This window comes from Lineus longissimus, chromosome 2 (genome assembly GCF_910592395.1).
Source record: "Lineus longissimus chromosome 2, tnLinLong1.2, whole genome shotgun sequence".
Lineage (NCBI taxonomy): Eukaryota > Metazoa > Nemertea > Pilidiophora > Heteronemertea > Lineidae > Lineus > Lineus longissimus.
Genome location: NC_088309.1, coordinates 4,749,865 through 4,767,565, shown reverse-complemented (window position 1 = coordinate 4,767,565; position 17,701 = coordinate 4,749,865). Strand labels below are relative to the sequence as shown.

At 41.0% G+C, this 17,701-nt stretch overlaps 1 protein-coding gene across 3 annotated transcripts in view; it reads right to left on the bottom strand.

The window, feature by feature from the left end:
• The window catches only part of LOC135502883 (T-box transcription factor TBX2-like), a 79,954-nt gene that overhangs the window by 38,460 nt on the left and 23,793 nt on the right, over positions 1 to 17,701 (bottom strand). For all 3 annotated transcript variants that reach the window (XM_064796072.1, XM_064796081.1, XM_064796061.1), the window contains one exon: positions 1,229 to 1,496. In XM_064796072.1, coding sequence (XP_064652142.1) covers positions 1,229 to 1,496 — 268 coding nt within the window. The remainder of the gene's footprint in view (positions 1 to 1,228; positions 1,497 to 17,701) is intronic.

Genomic DNA, 17,701 nt, shown 5'->3' with positions numbered 1-17,701 from the left:
CTTAATCTGCCAGTTTGAGCACACGGCCATGAGCATATGAAAGTTCATGTATCATAACACAAAATTTGAAAGCAAGTCTACCAAACCGCTATTTAATCATTTGAAAGATGGACACAATTACCCGTTTCCAGAAAAACCAACAAATAATATTTTTATCCATCGTTATCTTTCTCCGAATCACAGTATCATCGTCACAATCGCTTCATTTTTTTTCTCTCAAAATTGTTCCTTTTTAACAAAGATAATTAAAGTTGGCAGCAGACAGGAAGACGCTTGGTTACCCTGGGGGGAAAAGCCAGGGCCATGGCCGGGGCGGGGAGACAGCCTCACTTGTCGTGCTATAGTTCCTCCTGCGCATGATCTGGTAAGGCTCCTCAATTCATAGGCCTCGAGGGGCTTCACCGGGACAGGGGCCGCGGATTGCACCAACCGCTGACTGCCTCGTATGGTTCCTTAGCCAGGTATTTTTGTACAAAATATCGTGTCTTTCGACCAACCGCTTGAATTGTAGATAATAGTTATAATTTTCAAGAGCAATTGCTTCACGTTTCGCAGAGGCATTTTCATTGTGGAGAAGATAAGGCGAGGTTTATCAGTATTGTCGTGAGCTATTGTGGTTTGGTTCATAAAGTGGAGTGTTTGACTCTCATAACTAGGGGTTCCTTTATGCAGCAATGTTGGGCACCCAAGCAGGAAATCATAACATGAGAGTTAGAGCGTATATTTCTAGCGGTGAGGGCCTCTTTGTACAAGCAACATTAGATTCGGTCCCCGACTCTGACATCATATATCTCACGATCCATTTTGATAATCTGCAATGCATATTCAGGTGCAGAAACATGCAGGAAGTTATCGTTTTCTTCATATTACGTATAGGCATTATCCACTTAAAATTAATCTCAATACATGTAAAATGTAGATGACACTATATACATGTAGAAACAAAACCACGGCATGCTCAGTGAAAAACCATTCACCGCAAAGCCACCTTCAAAACCAACCAAGTTCGTGTAAACTACGATTTCAAAAACAGAGAAATAATGTTACAAAACTGAAATCTATTTTCTCGAGTACCATAGCTTAGATTTAAAAGATTCATTAAATTTATGAAATTCCATCATAAAAAAGCCTCATAGCTTAGAATTGACAAACAGCTAATTTAAAAATCTGAAATTGATATCAAGCCTCATAGCTTAGAATTGACAGAACGGTAACTTCATATACTTACAAATCCGTGTTTATCTGATATGTTGTTGGTAAGTTTTAATTTATGGAATGTTGCCATTTTCTGCATCCACTGTTCCCCGGTGCTCGGCGAGTCAGGGTGGATGTACATTCGTTTCGGCATTTCAGGGTCGGCTTTTCCTGCCACCATCCAGCGGCTGTTGTGGAATTTGTACCTGCAGTCGTCGACTGCAACAATGTCCATGAGTAGAATGTATTTGGCACGTTTGTCTAGACCGCTGATTTTCACTTTGAACGGGGGAAACATTCGCCTGTAATGAGAAGGATGAAGACAAAATGAAGCTGATGTTTCAATATTTCTTGAGGAAAATGGACATTTAGAGAAGATACAACACAGAAACCAATCTACTAATAGCACGTGCCCTATATATATTGCTGAAATAAAAATAAAATAGGCAATATATCTGTTGAAACAAACAAAAACCATGTAAGGTTGAGTGAATATTTGATATCACCCATGTTGTACGACGAATCATTCATTCCGAGGTTCATGTATACTCCTGATAAATCATCGCTCACATTTGGGCAAACCAGCCCAGCCTGTGCCTGATTCGCTTTGAGGAGAATATTTTCAGATTTGGAAATGCCCAAGGGAACTTGGTAGACCAAGCTGCTTCCCTTGAGTCACGTGAACATATTTCATGCTAAAGGCATCCAACCAATGGGAAACCAATGACACATTTATCATCATCGGATCAGATCGAATATGACAAGTTAGTGATTTTTTCTTATTTGCAGATCGATCTGAGTTCAGACGGCTAATAATTCGTGATGCTGACAGAAACACATTGCATCATGAACTATCCGTGTTGAATTTGTGCGGGCAACATGTCGTTTGGTCTCCATGTCAACTTATGTTGACGTCCATGTCATCATACCTTTGCCTCACTCGCATGTATATTGCACTGACGATGCACATGCCAATGCACAGGTAATATTGGCTAGCGTGTGAGTAGCTCTGTAAGGTATGATGTAGGGCTACCATTGCGGCTTTTCACCAGGATTATCAAATGATTTATAAATGTTATTTGACTCAAAGTGACAGACGGGACCTAAATTGAAAATATTGCGTCGTTAACAACGAGTAAGTTGCCTGTTTTAGGAGCTTTGGCGTTCAGAGGTAATCCACTAGGCTGATGTTAGAACAAGCACATCCGGAGTTTGTTTAGGCCATTACGAAAATGGAACAATTTAGACTCATTACTGCGCTTGTTACGTCGAAAAATTGAGGTAAACGCGGAAAGAAAATGTCAAATTTAGTTAATAATCCGTGATGGTGAAGGGAAATCATGCACTTTATAACACTGGTATACACTATTCGCGTGCAAAGTCGCAATTAAGGTTCTATGTTGTTTGATTCTGTTTGATTTAATCAGTAAATAAACGAAATCAGCGTCCGCGAATGCGATTTTGCTACTTAACAGGTTTTTACCATTTCCGGTCGTCGAACGGGGAGCAGAAATTTTTGGTTGCGATGGAATCTTTTATTCGCATCCGTATAGTAATTGTCACGAGCTGGTACAGCGACAAATTACGAAAAATAAATCTATAATGACATTTTCTATTTAAATACGCATTACTTAAACTGACAGCGGGGGATTTTGAATACGAAATTAGAGATTTAATAGAAATCAGCCGGCTGGTATCATTTGGCTGCGGCAGAATAATTATATAACTTGAGGAAAAAAAAAGGAAAACGCGTATCTCGTATTTTTGCAGGACTCATCAAATTTCGATTTTCTGACTCGGGTTTGAAAATCATAGTTACTAGACTACATGATATAAACGACTTAAAATTGTTTTCAATCAAAGATGCTTGACATTTAAAACTGGCTTCGCCTTCACAGGGCCGGCGGTAGATCAAATGAGTGGAGTTACCCGCACGTGTTAGTTCGGAATCAACATATTCACACAAACGAGTCAATACTATTATACCAGTTGTCAAGCTGTTTAGATATATTGTGTAAAAATCATAAATCACCAGTAATAAATTGACGAGAATCGTGTGTAAAATGCCTGTTTTCGTCACGTTCAATAATAAAAAGAATTTTTCGTTTTTCAGCCAAACCACAATGAGAGGGATTATTGTATGCACATTCAGACCTAACGTCCCACTCTGAATTGTATTTGACATGTCCCTGCATATTTTGGGTTAATCAGTTCAAATATTGCGCAAACAAGCACAATTTTAATTTATGTTCATTCATTTCAGGGATAATGAATTACCCATCAAACAGTTTTTTTTATAAATCTGAAATTGGTGTATTAAAGTGACCGAAGTGTACCCGACATCCTCTTCGAACAAAATGGCGATAAAGTAAGAAAGTTGTCACGAGACACAATTTCCGTTAACGGAACTGGTGTTTTATCGAATTGAGTTTTTTCGAAGGCGAATTTCCTTTGAGAGACCGACCAGCACCAACCTTGTCTGCAAAAGAATGGCCTGAAATAAAAAACACTTTTGCTGGACATTGTTGAAGAAACACCGCACGCGCCATTGGAAGATTTTTTTAGGAAGTCGCTATAAACATCAGAATAACTTGCCAAACAACCAGATAAAAATATCAGAGAAAGTTTCCGAAATGGTTCATGATCAAAGATAGGTGCGCTGCCAATTTGTCTAAGTGTTCCACACCTCTGGTCAGAGAGTAAGGGAAAACCAGGCCCCCTAATGGCCGAAATCCAGTGAGATGTTACTAAGAGGGCGAGGCTTTGAAACTTTATCAGTTATGCGCCTCATAATGTACGGAGATGTCTCCTGACAGTTCACCGCTACTAAAATAAGACTGACATTACACTTGTGATTCGCATTAATGCACCATGGGCTGTCATGGATTTTATTTGATCTTTTGTGCCACTGATCAAAGGGCGGGTCAACCCTGTGCCCAGTGTCCGGCAGGGAGGGAGACCTAATCTCACATTACGTAAGAATCTTTACGGGGATCAAAGCAGCACGCGCTGTTACGGGATGGACGCTCGCAACGCACGTTTCACTCCCGTCACCGTTAACTACATCTGGAAGTGCTCCTCCTTCCGTTACAAAGTAACCGGTTGCTTGGCATGAAGTCAGAAATGCTGATTAGAGGTGATAAGATTTGTCCGTCGTGTAAAGAAGTCAAAAAGGGGCCTTCTGAGGAGATAAACTGAACTAAAACATCTAATTAAAATACCTTGATGTCCGCGAATACTTAGAAGTTAAAAAAATTAGAATCATGGCTTGTCTTGCCTCGCACATAACTGATACCAACAGTGCATGATACACTGCTGCTGATACAACATTGGGCGAGTCTTGCCTGTATCCTGTGACAACCCCCAGTTCAAAGATGATTACATTATCCAGATGGCGTAATCTGGGAAAGCGAACTGTGTACTCGACATGAGAACGATCAACGACCCCTCATCCATGGCCCACGGAAGTCACGCCAAGGATGTAGCTTAACATCAGGGCGTTTCTTCCGCCTTCTTAATTCACGCGCACTGATCACAGGAAACGCGCCAACAAGAACGACGAAGCCTTGCTGCTTTGCGACATCAAATAAATGCCGAGGAGGGAGATTTTCAAATGGTGCATGTTTTCCTGTGAGGAAAATCAGCTTCTGGCTTTGAAGGGCATGGCATGGTTTAGTGCAGTTAAGTTGTTCTGATACAGAGCAGAATGAAGGCGCGAAGGTCTATAAATACAGTAGTCGGGGTATCCTGGAAGGAACATGAGAGTGCAAATTCGATGAGGCGTTCGATTAACTTGTTTAAGTCCAATGCAAACAACGCAAATCACATTATGCAATAGACATTGACGGACTTAGAGTCCGTATTTTGGGCACCTGTTTTGCGTGCAAGCACAACTGAGTGGGACGTATGATAACTCCTTCATTTCGCCACTCAAACTGCCCCAAGTGACAAAGCCGAGTGTAATGATACCACCACTTTCCATACCAAACGATTCATTTCCAGACATACCATTGTCGCCTCCGTGACATACACAGAATAGCCAAACACAATAGCGGAGCTTTTTCCTCGTTAGCAAAACTGAGGCGAACCATCATCAGCGGTCCGGATCGTCGTCACACCTGGGGCTACAGGCCACCTCAACCCAAAGTCACAATACAACATAACATCAACTCATTATCTGCTATACTGGCTATTTTCGAAGTGACATTTTGCGTGCACTTTTGTCTCAGTCAGTGCCTGGACGCGTATTTTGGTAACATATGCTCTGTCCACCCGTAACCACGATCACACTCTTCTGACGGTTGGTATGGCCGCGCACGCCTATGGTGTCTTCAGTAATCAGTAGACTGCCCTATGCAAGATCACAACCACTCGATGGGCCACCCAGCAGGTTGCAAGTCCTATACAATCGCATTACTTGCCAGCGCAAAGTGAGAAACGGCTATCGTGGCGTCCAGACGTCAGGAGAAATGAGGCGGTTTCACTCATTTATTCTCGATCAAGAAGTCTGTTCAGGCAAACACAGCAAAGGTTCTTTGGAAATGTCCGAGGTCAACTTGAAATAACCAGTAGTTAACCGGTTATTAACAGAAATCTTAAGGCTCTAATTGAAATTTGCCTCAGCATATCAAGGCAGAGAAGCGCTGATGATACAATGGTACGTCGTCACGATAAATAATCTGCAGGCCGACACCAGAGTCTTTGAAATACATTTCACTCATTTATTTGAAAGACTCTTCTCTTGCTAAGTACATGTACTTGGGTGTGATAGTGAAAAGAAACTAAGAACAAAACATGTTTTTATCTTGGCCTAGGCCTGTTTTATACGTGACACCTAATAAAATGACAAAGACACGTCTTGGTTTGTAAAGAAAATGATATTATCATTCTGTCTTTGAGTCTACCACCTGCATTGGTCACCATCAGAGTTCTCACTTTCCCAAATAGTCATGTCCCAAACTCTTTGAGTTAGATGACAGCTTATCGTTTCAATCATTGTAATTCTGAAGGAAGAACAAACCACGTTAATGCCATAGAATGTGAAGGAGCACCATGTGTGTGATCACTGCATGGGTTTCTAACGGTAGGGGGCAAGGGAAATACGCCCATACATCATATTGGTGGTCACTGTATTGTTACTATCATGTCTTGCCACTCGAGGTTTCCAATGTCGCCTTTCATCCTGCTGGCATAAGTCAGGCTAGCTTTGACACAAGCCCTTGTCACCGAAAAGCAAAAACATACAGCTTTTGTACACCTAACACCTGTTTGAGGGCATGTCGAACGATCGTATTGGAGTGTATCATGCAGAACACCTCCCAACAAAAGCTTATTTATACATTAGTGTGAATATAGGGTGACTTCATATTGTCAGTAAGGTAAAGCTGCCATTGTATCATCATTTCTCACAGTGTGGTAGGCAGAATTCATTGTCAGTTTGGCATTCATATCAAATTCTCGCGGTCGACCCAACCAAAGCCATGTTTACTTAACGTTAGCTGTGAAAAGCAATGTTACTCCTTCATGAAAATCTAAGCACATCTTAGACAAAGACCATGAGAACATTACGGAAAATATCATTCCTCGTCAGTGAGTGTGGTGACCCGTGACAAGCCAGTTCGACTCTTCTATAGTGGGACGCGAACACCTTGGAATAATTCGCCATCCGAATGCGAGAAAGCGTCCGTCTATTTGATGTTTTTCCGCCGGCCGTTTCTCGACTATTGCAAAAAGAAACCGCGTTTCTTCACCTTAGGAGGCCTGTCGTTAAGGTAATGTCTCAAGCAGGCCAACACTTGAAGCGTATGATGGGGCTCCCGAAAAGGGTGGTCACCGCCCCAACTGTGCCATCCGATACCACCACTCAATGGCTTCGGCCACTCGTAATGTTGACCAGCCGTTTTGAGAAATAGAAATCTTTTGTTCGTCTTGTCCCGAGTCATCCCAGTATTGACCACGAATACGCCAAATGTGCCGTGAAACAAGTATTGTTTCCTCACAATTCGGACCCTCTTACCCGATAAAACACTCGAAAGATCACGAGAAAATAGTTGAACAACAGTTGAAAAAGACGGGGTTTGCAAAACGGGTCATTTAAGGTACAGTCCCATGTCATCATGTTCTGCCGCCCCTCATTCAAGACAACAATCAATTATTTGTTTGAGGTTCTTTCAAACATTCATTCTTCTCCAAGTGGAAACTATTCACTAGCTTAGTGAGAAATACGAATTCAAGAATTGTTTGCTCATTGTGATGCAGAAGCGTTTATGTCACACCTTCCGCTTGAAACAAAAGTGACATTAAAGAAGTTATATAATGAACCGCAGTATAGGAAATTCGGCCGATATATGGTTCCTTTGATGAACTGATAAGCACCATATATCACAACATTCTAGTCTACAATGTCGCCAACGGTATGTGTAATAATAATGGTCGTATAACTACATATGATGAAGATTAATATGACAAGGTATTAATTTATATACATAAATAGTTGCCAGAAACCAGCCATCACACACGCACTGACAGTTAACTTGGCACTTTGATTTAGCAGGGGAGAGACCACAGTTGTTAATTACTCTAGAAATAAGGCAAGATTACTTGTAATATGCATTTATGTACGATGGTGATACATCAAAACAATACCCCAGACACGGTGATGGGCCAAATGACAAAAACTTTTATAATTACAATGGGCAATTACTGAAGAGATTTTAAAGTTTGGCACGTTTTGGCAATTTGCAATGATGAAGTGCTAAAAGTCGTGCAGAATAACTTTTGTTCTGTGAAAGATGTAACTTATTAACCAATTATGACGAGTGAACAATTGCACGAGTCCGATATACTTCCAATTTGACTCGCACATTTAGGCACGGTTCGGAAAAAGTGTGAATACAATGACTCTGGTATATGACTGGAATCGTATTCATTCCATATCCACACAGTTTAAGAAATATAGATAAACCAAGCTGCTTCATGAAATACAGAGAATCAATAATTCATCCGCTTGGTGACGCCACTTCCATATATTCATCCGGGTATTTGGTAGTCGTATGCCTTGTTGATATTTCTGTATCTTTTACACCAGATGCACGCGAATGCATGCACTGCTGCTTCATACAAATGTATGAGAACAATATGCGGTCACGTAACATCAACTTTGCAAGTGTATCTAAATAAAAATGTCAATCTGATTCAAATCTGGTTCATCAGTCACCAGATGCAACATTTCACCATCTTTTAATTAATTCAAATCATGTGTGGGTGACGATATAACAATGAAGGATTTTGCAATTCACTAACTTACTTTAGACACTGGCTGATTTGTGTGAATATTGTAATTTTACGGTTGAACGTAATGGGTAAAATCTGATGATGTCGGTATAACACGTGTCACTGATAGCTCATGAAATCCGCAAGAATAAGCTTGCATTTCATCTGCAACGCCATCGACACGCTTACCGAATACCTCAGACCAAAGGCAGAGCAAACTCAGAGTCAACATGACACAGTTGGAGATGCTTCCAAAGTCAGGTCCCTGGGTTACCACAAGCATCAGGTCAAATTGGAATCGCTTCCTTTTCAGACAGGCGTTAGTGCCAATACGTACATGTACATGTAAGTAAGGCAATTGAAGACGTCGAATAATCGGACGCTGCCCTGCGTCCATTACCCGTGCAGCTTTTACATGAAGCTCTAGTCTAACACGGGATTACTTCATTATGTACATCACATGTGTAATCAAATGTACTGCTAGTGTCAAATGTCCCAAACCACAACTCCGGGGACGAGACAAAATGGCTTCCGTCAAATGTACATTGTACATTGGCGATAGAGGCGCTGCTTCCTTACGACATTATACAGCTACGAACTCTGAGGAAGACGTATTGAACAAAATTCAATAACTTCATCGCCGGAAAGCAATGGCACGTCATCACCATGACAGCTTACACACAGCTTACACACAGTCCTAAGTACTGTACATTGTACAAAACGCTTCGTTCCCAGTCCTGCGTCAATTACAGTTGCGATAATGAAGCTCGTATTAATGGTGTGTAGAGACAACAAGATAAAGCCGGCAATCGGCAATCTTGCGCCAAGCCATCAGCTAGCCACAGACAGATGACTTATCAGCAAACCAAGGTGCACCAAAGCTAATAATGCTAAGTCCATTAAGAAGAATTGGCTGTTTTGAATGCATCCCGTCAATGACAGATGCCAAGTTAGACCTTTATCTGTTGGTATCATCTCTCTCCGGGAATCCGGCATAATGCCACAGTTTTACGCCATTGGCGACTGGAAGATTTACTCCAAGGCTGTATAGTATTCTGTTGATCGATTCATTGACCAGTTTGGCCGGTCTCGGGATGCGCAACTAGGACATGAACCCAGTACCTTTGACGCTGATCATGAACAAAGAATTTTTGCGAAAGAGACAATCGAGTTTGGACAATCCTATCATCTACTGATCATACGGCCTTGCACCAGGGTGGGCTGCACTGCGGAGATGGATTCAGGGATTAAGATTCTTGACCGAAGGAACTCGTGAGAGAGGGCAGCACAGTGTACATCAGAATGGCTGCTAATCAAGCTTTTAATCTGAGCTAGTGATCACCTAGCTCGCTATTCCAGTGACATCAGTTCGAAAGTAGTTATGGTGTTCTCAAATAAAAGCAAAGGATAACAATACTCCGGGATGACGCCCATGATATCCAGCCGTCAGAGGGCAGCGTGTACACTTCACACCATCATCCAAGAAATTGAGATACTCCAGGATCCACCACCTCGGTCTGTGCAACTGCAAAGCAATCAAAGCGTCGAATCTCGTCGCGTTTATTTACAAATCATCTTTAAAGTGAGACGGTCTTGTTATCCTAGTTGTCAAGTTCTCTTTTATATTTGAAAATAAGGCTAACCTGGTCCAACTTGGTTGCTTTGATCTATAAAGACATTGCCGCTGCTTATCTCAGCATCCCCTAGGCAGTGATAGACATCCCTTTGTTCGTATTGCTATGTATGCAAATTAGCGTATGTTGAAACCTACAAGATACTGTATGTACACGTAACAGGACAGTAGTCGGACGCGGGATATCATTGTTACGCTGAAGAATGTACTGTACATTACGTCAGCAGAGTTTTCAGGAGAGGGAGTGCAAAATGTACAGATCGAAGCTGATGAGCAAAATGACATAAATATTAGCAAGAATTAATAAATTCTTGAAATCAGTTCATACACCGTGCTTTTTATAAAAATATGGACCACTTTTTAGTTGTGCCTACCTCGCCAACTTCTAATTTCTAGCACTGATCGGATGAGCAAAGTTATCCAAAAGCCCTGCAAGGGTCGGCGGACTGTTTGGACACAGTACCTTCCAAACGGATGCATTCGATACCCTTCCAAGCTCCATCGCACCATCGCACTGACAGGCGAGCGCGCTCATAAAACTTCAGTGTAGTATTATTATCAGTTGCATCCATTCCGCAACACAATATGACAAAACGGTTCAAACTTCAAATAAGAGGGCTACAATGAAAGGGTTTAATCATGTCAGTTGTTTCATATTCGGTCGCTCTGATGTCCCCGGTTCCACAAAGGTTCCGCCTCGGACAGTTTATAAGAGTTTATACAAGCATGAGCAGAAGACAATGAGCGTTCCACTCATAAGGGTACATGATGAAGAGAAATCGGATCTCAGCTATATTAAGGACAATACGATTTGTCTGTTTTTCAATGTGACTTCACCGCAAGTTCAAGAATCGCATCCTCATGAATGAAGTGTCTCTTCGTCGACGCTTTGGAACTCCTCAAATGCTGTGTTTCAAGTTCTGTCGCTTTGTGTTTCACGCATGTTGCATCCAACGCTTTCGCAAACTCTCTACGCATAATCAAATAACGAAAGGTGCAATTTTCAATTTCATGGGTCCTGGAGACTGGTTCTTCTGGAAGCGGCGCTTTGATTTCTTTAGTTGGGCGGCAAAAATAAGGCCTGTTTACAAAAATGTAAAGGTTCCGCCAATGTCGGTGTGTTTACGCAGGTTCAATGCTATTCAACGGGCTGCAGACTCAAACACTGTTAAGTAGGCTGGAGACGGTAATGTTAGCGTTCAGGCGGCGTCTGCACTGCCCCTCTCTTAACGTAAGCCCACGATAGGCCATCCTAGCCGACTTTATAAACTCTAATATTTAATCTTTCCCCAAACTTGCCAAATGTAAACTTGAACTAGCTGTCTTGCAAACAACTTACCATATTTAAACTTCTCTTTTAAGTCAACATTTGGAATTAAGTGAAATAAAACATGACAGCTAAAGAGTGATTTATTAGTTGGCTTTTATTAGCGTGTTGATTGATAACATTAATAAGCCAGTTAGGCGAGACTTTCATATTCCTGCACTTATTCACAGGAAAACTGCCAAAAACAGAAACGTTGGCTAGACAAATGATCGACTTCATTCTCAGACAGCTACGCCCGGTAAAATGTATTCAATATTTACCAAAAGCCACTGATATGTGCATGGTATAGTGGGTTTGTGTATAAAAGCAGCAGCCCCCCCCCCCCTCCCCCGACTTCGATTCCTTTTTTCCACACTGTGTGTTCTATCATAATATCAGTTCAAAGAGAGTTCATGACTCAAAACCTCTCCCCAGATAGCGGCAAATTATCACATAGGCCTACAATGTAAATCACATAATCAAATTTAATTTTTCTGACACCTAGATATGTTTGAACCGAAATTACCAAAGAAAGAAAGAGTTCACCATTTGTTACATCAAAGGCACGAACTGCCTTAGCAACGTGTCAAATAATCATAACTACAGGGTGCGAGTTGTTTTTTACTTGCCCGAAATATTAGGAGCCTCCTGGGCCAAAAAACACAATCACTGATTTTGTATGCATGTACGTCTCAGTGAATTTTAATGTATTGTGGTTGGGATTTAAATTTTCGCTCCAATGCTAATGTAGATAGGTTTTATTAGAATAGCTGAGTACATGTTTGGAGTTTATTTCTGACCATGTTCTCCACTCGAACGCCTTTTTTCACGGGTTAGTTAGTAAGGCGCGAAAATCATATTAATTTTGGCGTTAGTAATGATCTTAACGGTCTCAAGGGTGTCTAACTAGGCTTTGGCAGGCGTAAAGGGACAAGCGTGAGTAATGTGCACCCGAATGTGAACCTGTCAATCTTCCTGTCGTCAAAATGTAGCGTAACATCATGCCTTCTACCATGTAAACCCTTCTAGAAGCGAAAACAAACCTCTGGCTACATGTAGTCTTATCCCGACCCAAAATGTGTCAGCTTTGTTTTGACCAATACATTATTACAATGAACTTTGCTAGCGGAGCCGACCCCATGTTACTCATATCATTTCCCCGATCATTCCACAAGCCCGTACGAAGTATCTGCTGGGTTTGTCAGTGGGGGTCATTGTAACTGCAAACTCTCAGTTGATAGCTGACGATAGAACTCTAACCATTTCCCTCCTCACCGTATCATGACTCGAAACTTAAATACGATGACGTCACAACATGGCTGCCATCGACAACATGGTCGACAGCGGCAACGATGAGGAGATAAGACTTGAGATCGCATGAGGCAACAAGAATCATGTTTCTATCGCTCTTTGTTGAAGGTATACTTGTTCATATGAAATACATGTAAATAATGTATATTCTTCCATTACAAAATGCATTAACTGATACTCCAAATATTGAAATGACAGCGACACACTTGTACAGCGCCAACTTTTGACATAACAACTGTTAGTGACGTAAACAAACAAAGTCTAGATTAAAACTCGACCTGTCGTCGAAGGAGCGGCGCCTTGTCTATATATCATAAAATAAGACAACACAACGCAGAGATCGGACAAGATAGTGCTACATGCATATTATGATTCAATTTTTAACACCCAAGATGGCATTTATTGGGTGTCAGGTCAAGTAGCCTGGACTGTTGACAGTACTAACATACGAGCAGACGGCGTCGGAGCAGAGTAAGCAGTCAATATGGCACGGATCCGCACCAAAACGGAACGAAACGGGGTACAAGATCAATGAAAACACTGTTTTGATTCTTAGTTATATATCAAGCGTATCATAGTGTTCAGAAATATTTCAGATGCATTTTCTGACGCCTGCAGACTTCTTTCTATATCCACTGGGACTTAGAGGATTATATATGTGGTTTGATAATTATTTACGTCTGATCAACTCGGGCACTTGCCAACTGCTCGTTTCCCATAGTTAAGCATAACAAATGTACACTTTCAGAGTGTTTTGTCTTAAAAGCTTTAGCCACGCTTAGGTGTTAAAATGAAGATTCCTGTCTGCGAACCTAATTCCAGTCAGGTATAAACAAAATTTTGAGGAGGGGTCGTCTCAACCAACGCATCATGTAGACTATTGGTACTGTAGATTCCCCAACGGATCATTTCACATCAATGATGAAATCTTCCCTCACACATAAACGAGAAACCGCGGGCTCTATTTTGGCAGCACCATTTGTGTCCCCTGTAATTCTGCCAAAGTTACTTTTCATGTGACGCATGCGCAATATCAATTCTGTAATATCAACAAACCACAATATCATTTTCGATTAATGATTTTGAAAACAATAGCCTAATGAGATTACCCCTTATGTATGTAATTCTGTGCAAGAGGCCTTGTAAATCATGGTATAGCGCCGCTGTTCAGATAAGGTGACAGGAATACGATCAAGAGTGGGTGTGAGGGCGAGTCCACGGCAGTAATGTTACGAGATAATCGCGGCGCTTTATGACCACTTCATCGGCTCCTAAACGATTTGCTGGCGACTACTCATTGATCAGTATTTGTGTTCAATCAGCCCGCCATGGTCAAAAGGTTCAATTCTTGGCCCGAGAGGCGTCAAATGGATTTTCAGATATCCATGAAATCGCAATAAAATGTGTTGGCGGTCGTGAGACATATCGCGGTCGGGGCGATTGGTCAACCAGAAAACAAATAGAGAGACTCAAGTATTATGTCAATTATTGAGTTTTTTCTCATGGCAGTCATTCAAAGTCATTCATCATGTGGTGGCAATGGCCTGTTCGAACGTGATCGCACATGGACAAGGATCGCATACACACACTAAAAGATTTCACCCTCATGAAAATGAAAATCACTGTTTCTTCTTCGGCGGAAAGGGGTTAAGCCGTACCAATGGTTCTGTGTGTCGAAGCACACACAGTACAGTTTCTCAAATGTTTGAAAAACATTGAATATAATGCAAGCACTATTCGAAACAGAAAATAGTGAAAGGCAAGTTCGAAATGGCAGCAGACTGAGAGCTCTCGAGATGCTCTTGCCTTTTGAGTGGTAAACGTATGACTAAGGTCGTTTTGGACCACCACAGTGCATGCGAGTGAGATCATGGGCCTGGCTGAAATGGGTCTCGTGGGACTCTGAGCAGACACCCAAGACTGTTCGGTTCGGTGACATCCGACCGCCTCGGCCAGCGATATGACGTCGTCGCGCGACATTGCGTCATAATAGTACCCAGTACCGAAATTACACTAGGCATTCTGAAACACCTTAGTTACACTATAGCACTATTTGCAGTGTATAATGCACTGTGCCTCGTTTTGAAGGCAGCGGTTATACCCAGCATCCAGTTTGTAACATACATTCCCATACCTTTTTTCACAGCATCTGATACATCTAGGGCATCAATCTGTTAAAAATCAGAAGTGTTATTCCATTAAATACTCGCATTACGTAGCGAACACTTTTACTCGGCAAACATCAAAGGCCTTGCGCCACATATATCCTAATGCGGAAATTATATTGAAAAATGCAGACAACAGACACACTGGAACCACTGTAGATTCTCATAGTTGGATAATCTGTTTTTTTTTTGTTGCGAACAGTTTATAGTTATACGTCATAAAACAAAGTACATGTAACACTGAATTACCTTTTCGTGCATCACATGATTTTTCTGCTGTATTCAACTGGGATGACATAAACGCTTACATGCTTACGTATACGGTAAGCTAGCGTTTTAAAAGTCGAGATTCATGTCACTTTCAACTGTCACCTAATTCCTAATAGGGCCGAATGCAAAAGAAGAGATTGAAGAGGTGTGTGCCCAGATAGGCCCGAATTCGATAGAATTGCTGTTCTCTCAGTCAAAGCAGGTGAAATCAGTGCACAAGTTCTCATGACATCGCTATCATCTGCACGAAGACTCCGGGCAGGCGACGATCTAGACGCTGCAACAGACACGCCCAGGGAATTTGATTAAACCACAGCCACCGACTCGTCTCCCTCTAAACTATTTAGCGACGACTATAATGAGAGTGCGTTGAAACAATGCGAATGGCAACATGTCCCCGCGGGCGATATTGCATGTAACGCCCTCTAACGACCGGACGCCATCTTGCCTCATTACTAGAAGACATGGAGCCAATATGGCACGTTCTACGAGGTTTTGTCCTGTACGACCGATTACGTTTGGAATCTATTCTTTGATGACCTTGTAATTAGAATATTTTAGGTAGAAAAACCTTAGGGGATGTTATTAAATGATAACACAAATTTATAAAAATATTAATGTACACAAGTTTTACCGTAGTGTATAACTGACCTTGAAACAATTGTTTAAAAACGCATGATTTGCATTTGTCTTGGAGAAATTTCACCGATAAAACAACTTCTTAGATTTATGACTGGATACTACTAAGAAATAAACACTAGTATAATATAAATCTGTTCTTTGGAATGTGGTAGTTTTTATTCAAATATATGTTACACATAATACCACCAAAAATCTAAAACCTTAACTATGACTTACTCCTGGCTTCGTGTGTTTTCGATACAATCAAGGAATATGTTGAGATGAATGGTATTGTCATACTAGTATGCATGAAGGTGGATCTATTTATTAACTCTATTCAGTCAAAAAAAGTTTTAAAAAAGTAACGAATCTGAAATATCTTTGAATTATTAATAAAATAAAAATATCGAGGTATTCCGACACTATATAAGCACAACAAAGTGCATTAAAATGAATATTGAAAATTCGTCGTTATTCAAAGTCGAAATTTCAAAATTGAGTAAAATCTAGCAAAAACTTTTAGCACCACATGGCGTATTCTCGCAAACAAGCTGTCAAAGTTTTGTTTTCACTAAGCCCACTGCTTCCAACCGGCAAGGAGCAGGTGAACGACGCGTTTATTAGCACTAAACGCTGATTTGCGCACCTTATTCTATATACAAGAGCGTCTAGTGGCGCCAAAGCGAAATATTTAACGGCCAGGTCCCTATCTGGCACTTAAAACCCGACACGGAATTAGAAATAAGAACTCCTAAACACGCAAAACCGCGACTTTTGACTGCTTCGTGAAAGTTAAGCGCGTTAGAAAATTTTCTAAACAATGATAAGCAAACGAGGCTTTTTGGTTTGAGTTTGTTAGGTAAAGTTTACCTAGCTTAGTTAGGTGACAGCTCTTGTTAGCACTGGGAGAGCAATCACAAAAGGCGTCGGGGAAATGTTTGCTAACTCTGGCTGATGATGAGGCCGGGGCCACTCTCAGTGGTATGGATTTCCCAGGATACACACGCTGAATACGGAATGCAAAAGATGGCTCGTCCTGCGCACCAAAAGGCTGCGATTTCAATATCATGAGTTTGAGACTGTTAAGTGGTTTGAAAGCTTGAAAATCAGTTAAATTGCTATAAGGCGTTAAGAAAATAAAACATTAGTTAATACATTGTAGTATGGTAAACATTTGGTCAATGTAGTTGCGATTAGTCAGTTTGTTCATCTGTTCTGGCACGGTTGAAGCACGTATTATTTTGAGCTATACCAAATGGACGTATACCGTAAAAATGACCAAGCAAACTTTTTATTTTTTTATTCTCATAAAGAACGAAAAGTGTCATAACAGATTAATAAAGATTTAATGATACTATTAGTAAATTCTACTTTAATATCATTGTTGAACAAATACAATTGTCCCAATTTAAGCCACCAATTCAAACAAAAATGTCAGAACATCGTGATTTATCGGCAGTCATTTTTCATATTGAAGTATTTTTTGGAAGATCGGGCAAATTGTCGCTCTCCAAATGACCAAAACCCGCTAAAGAAATAAATACACGAACGAAATTCGAAAAAAGCACAACCACAATTAAATGTGACAGAACCGGCATACAACAATTATGCATTTCACAATCAAAATAAAAGAACAAGTTGATTGTCCCAAAAATTAAAAACGCCAATGAAATATGTTTACATAAAAATGGCGAACAGTTACATGTACAAGTATCCTAGATGGCGCCACTGACAACCTCCGCAATTCATTGGAATTCAACGAATGGAAGTTCGTGAAAAATGTCACCACGCCTTTGAGCATTCTACATTCGTATGTCGGTTATTTCCAGGCGAGTAAAGCTGTATTAAACCTTGTGATGGTCGCTTAAATCTCACGCACCCTCGGGAGACAACCTACTGAACAACCACACTTAATATTTTCGACATACA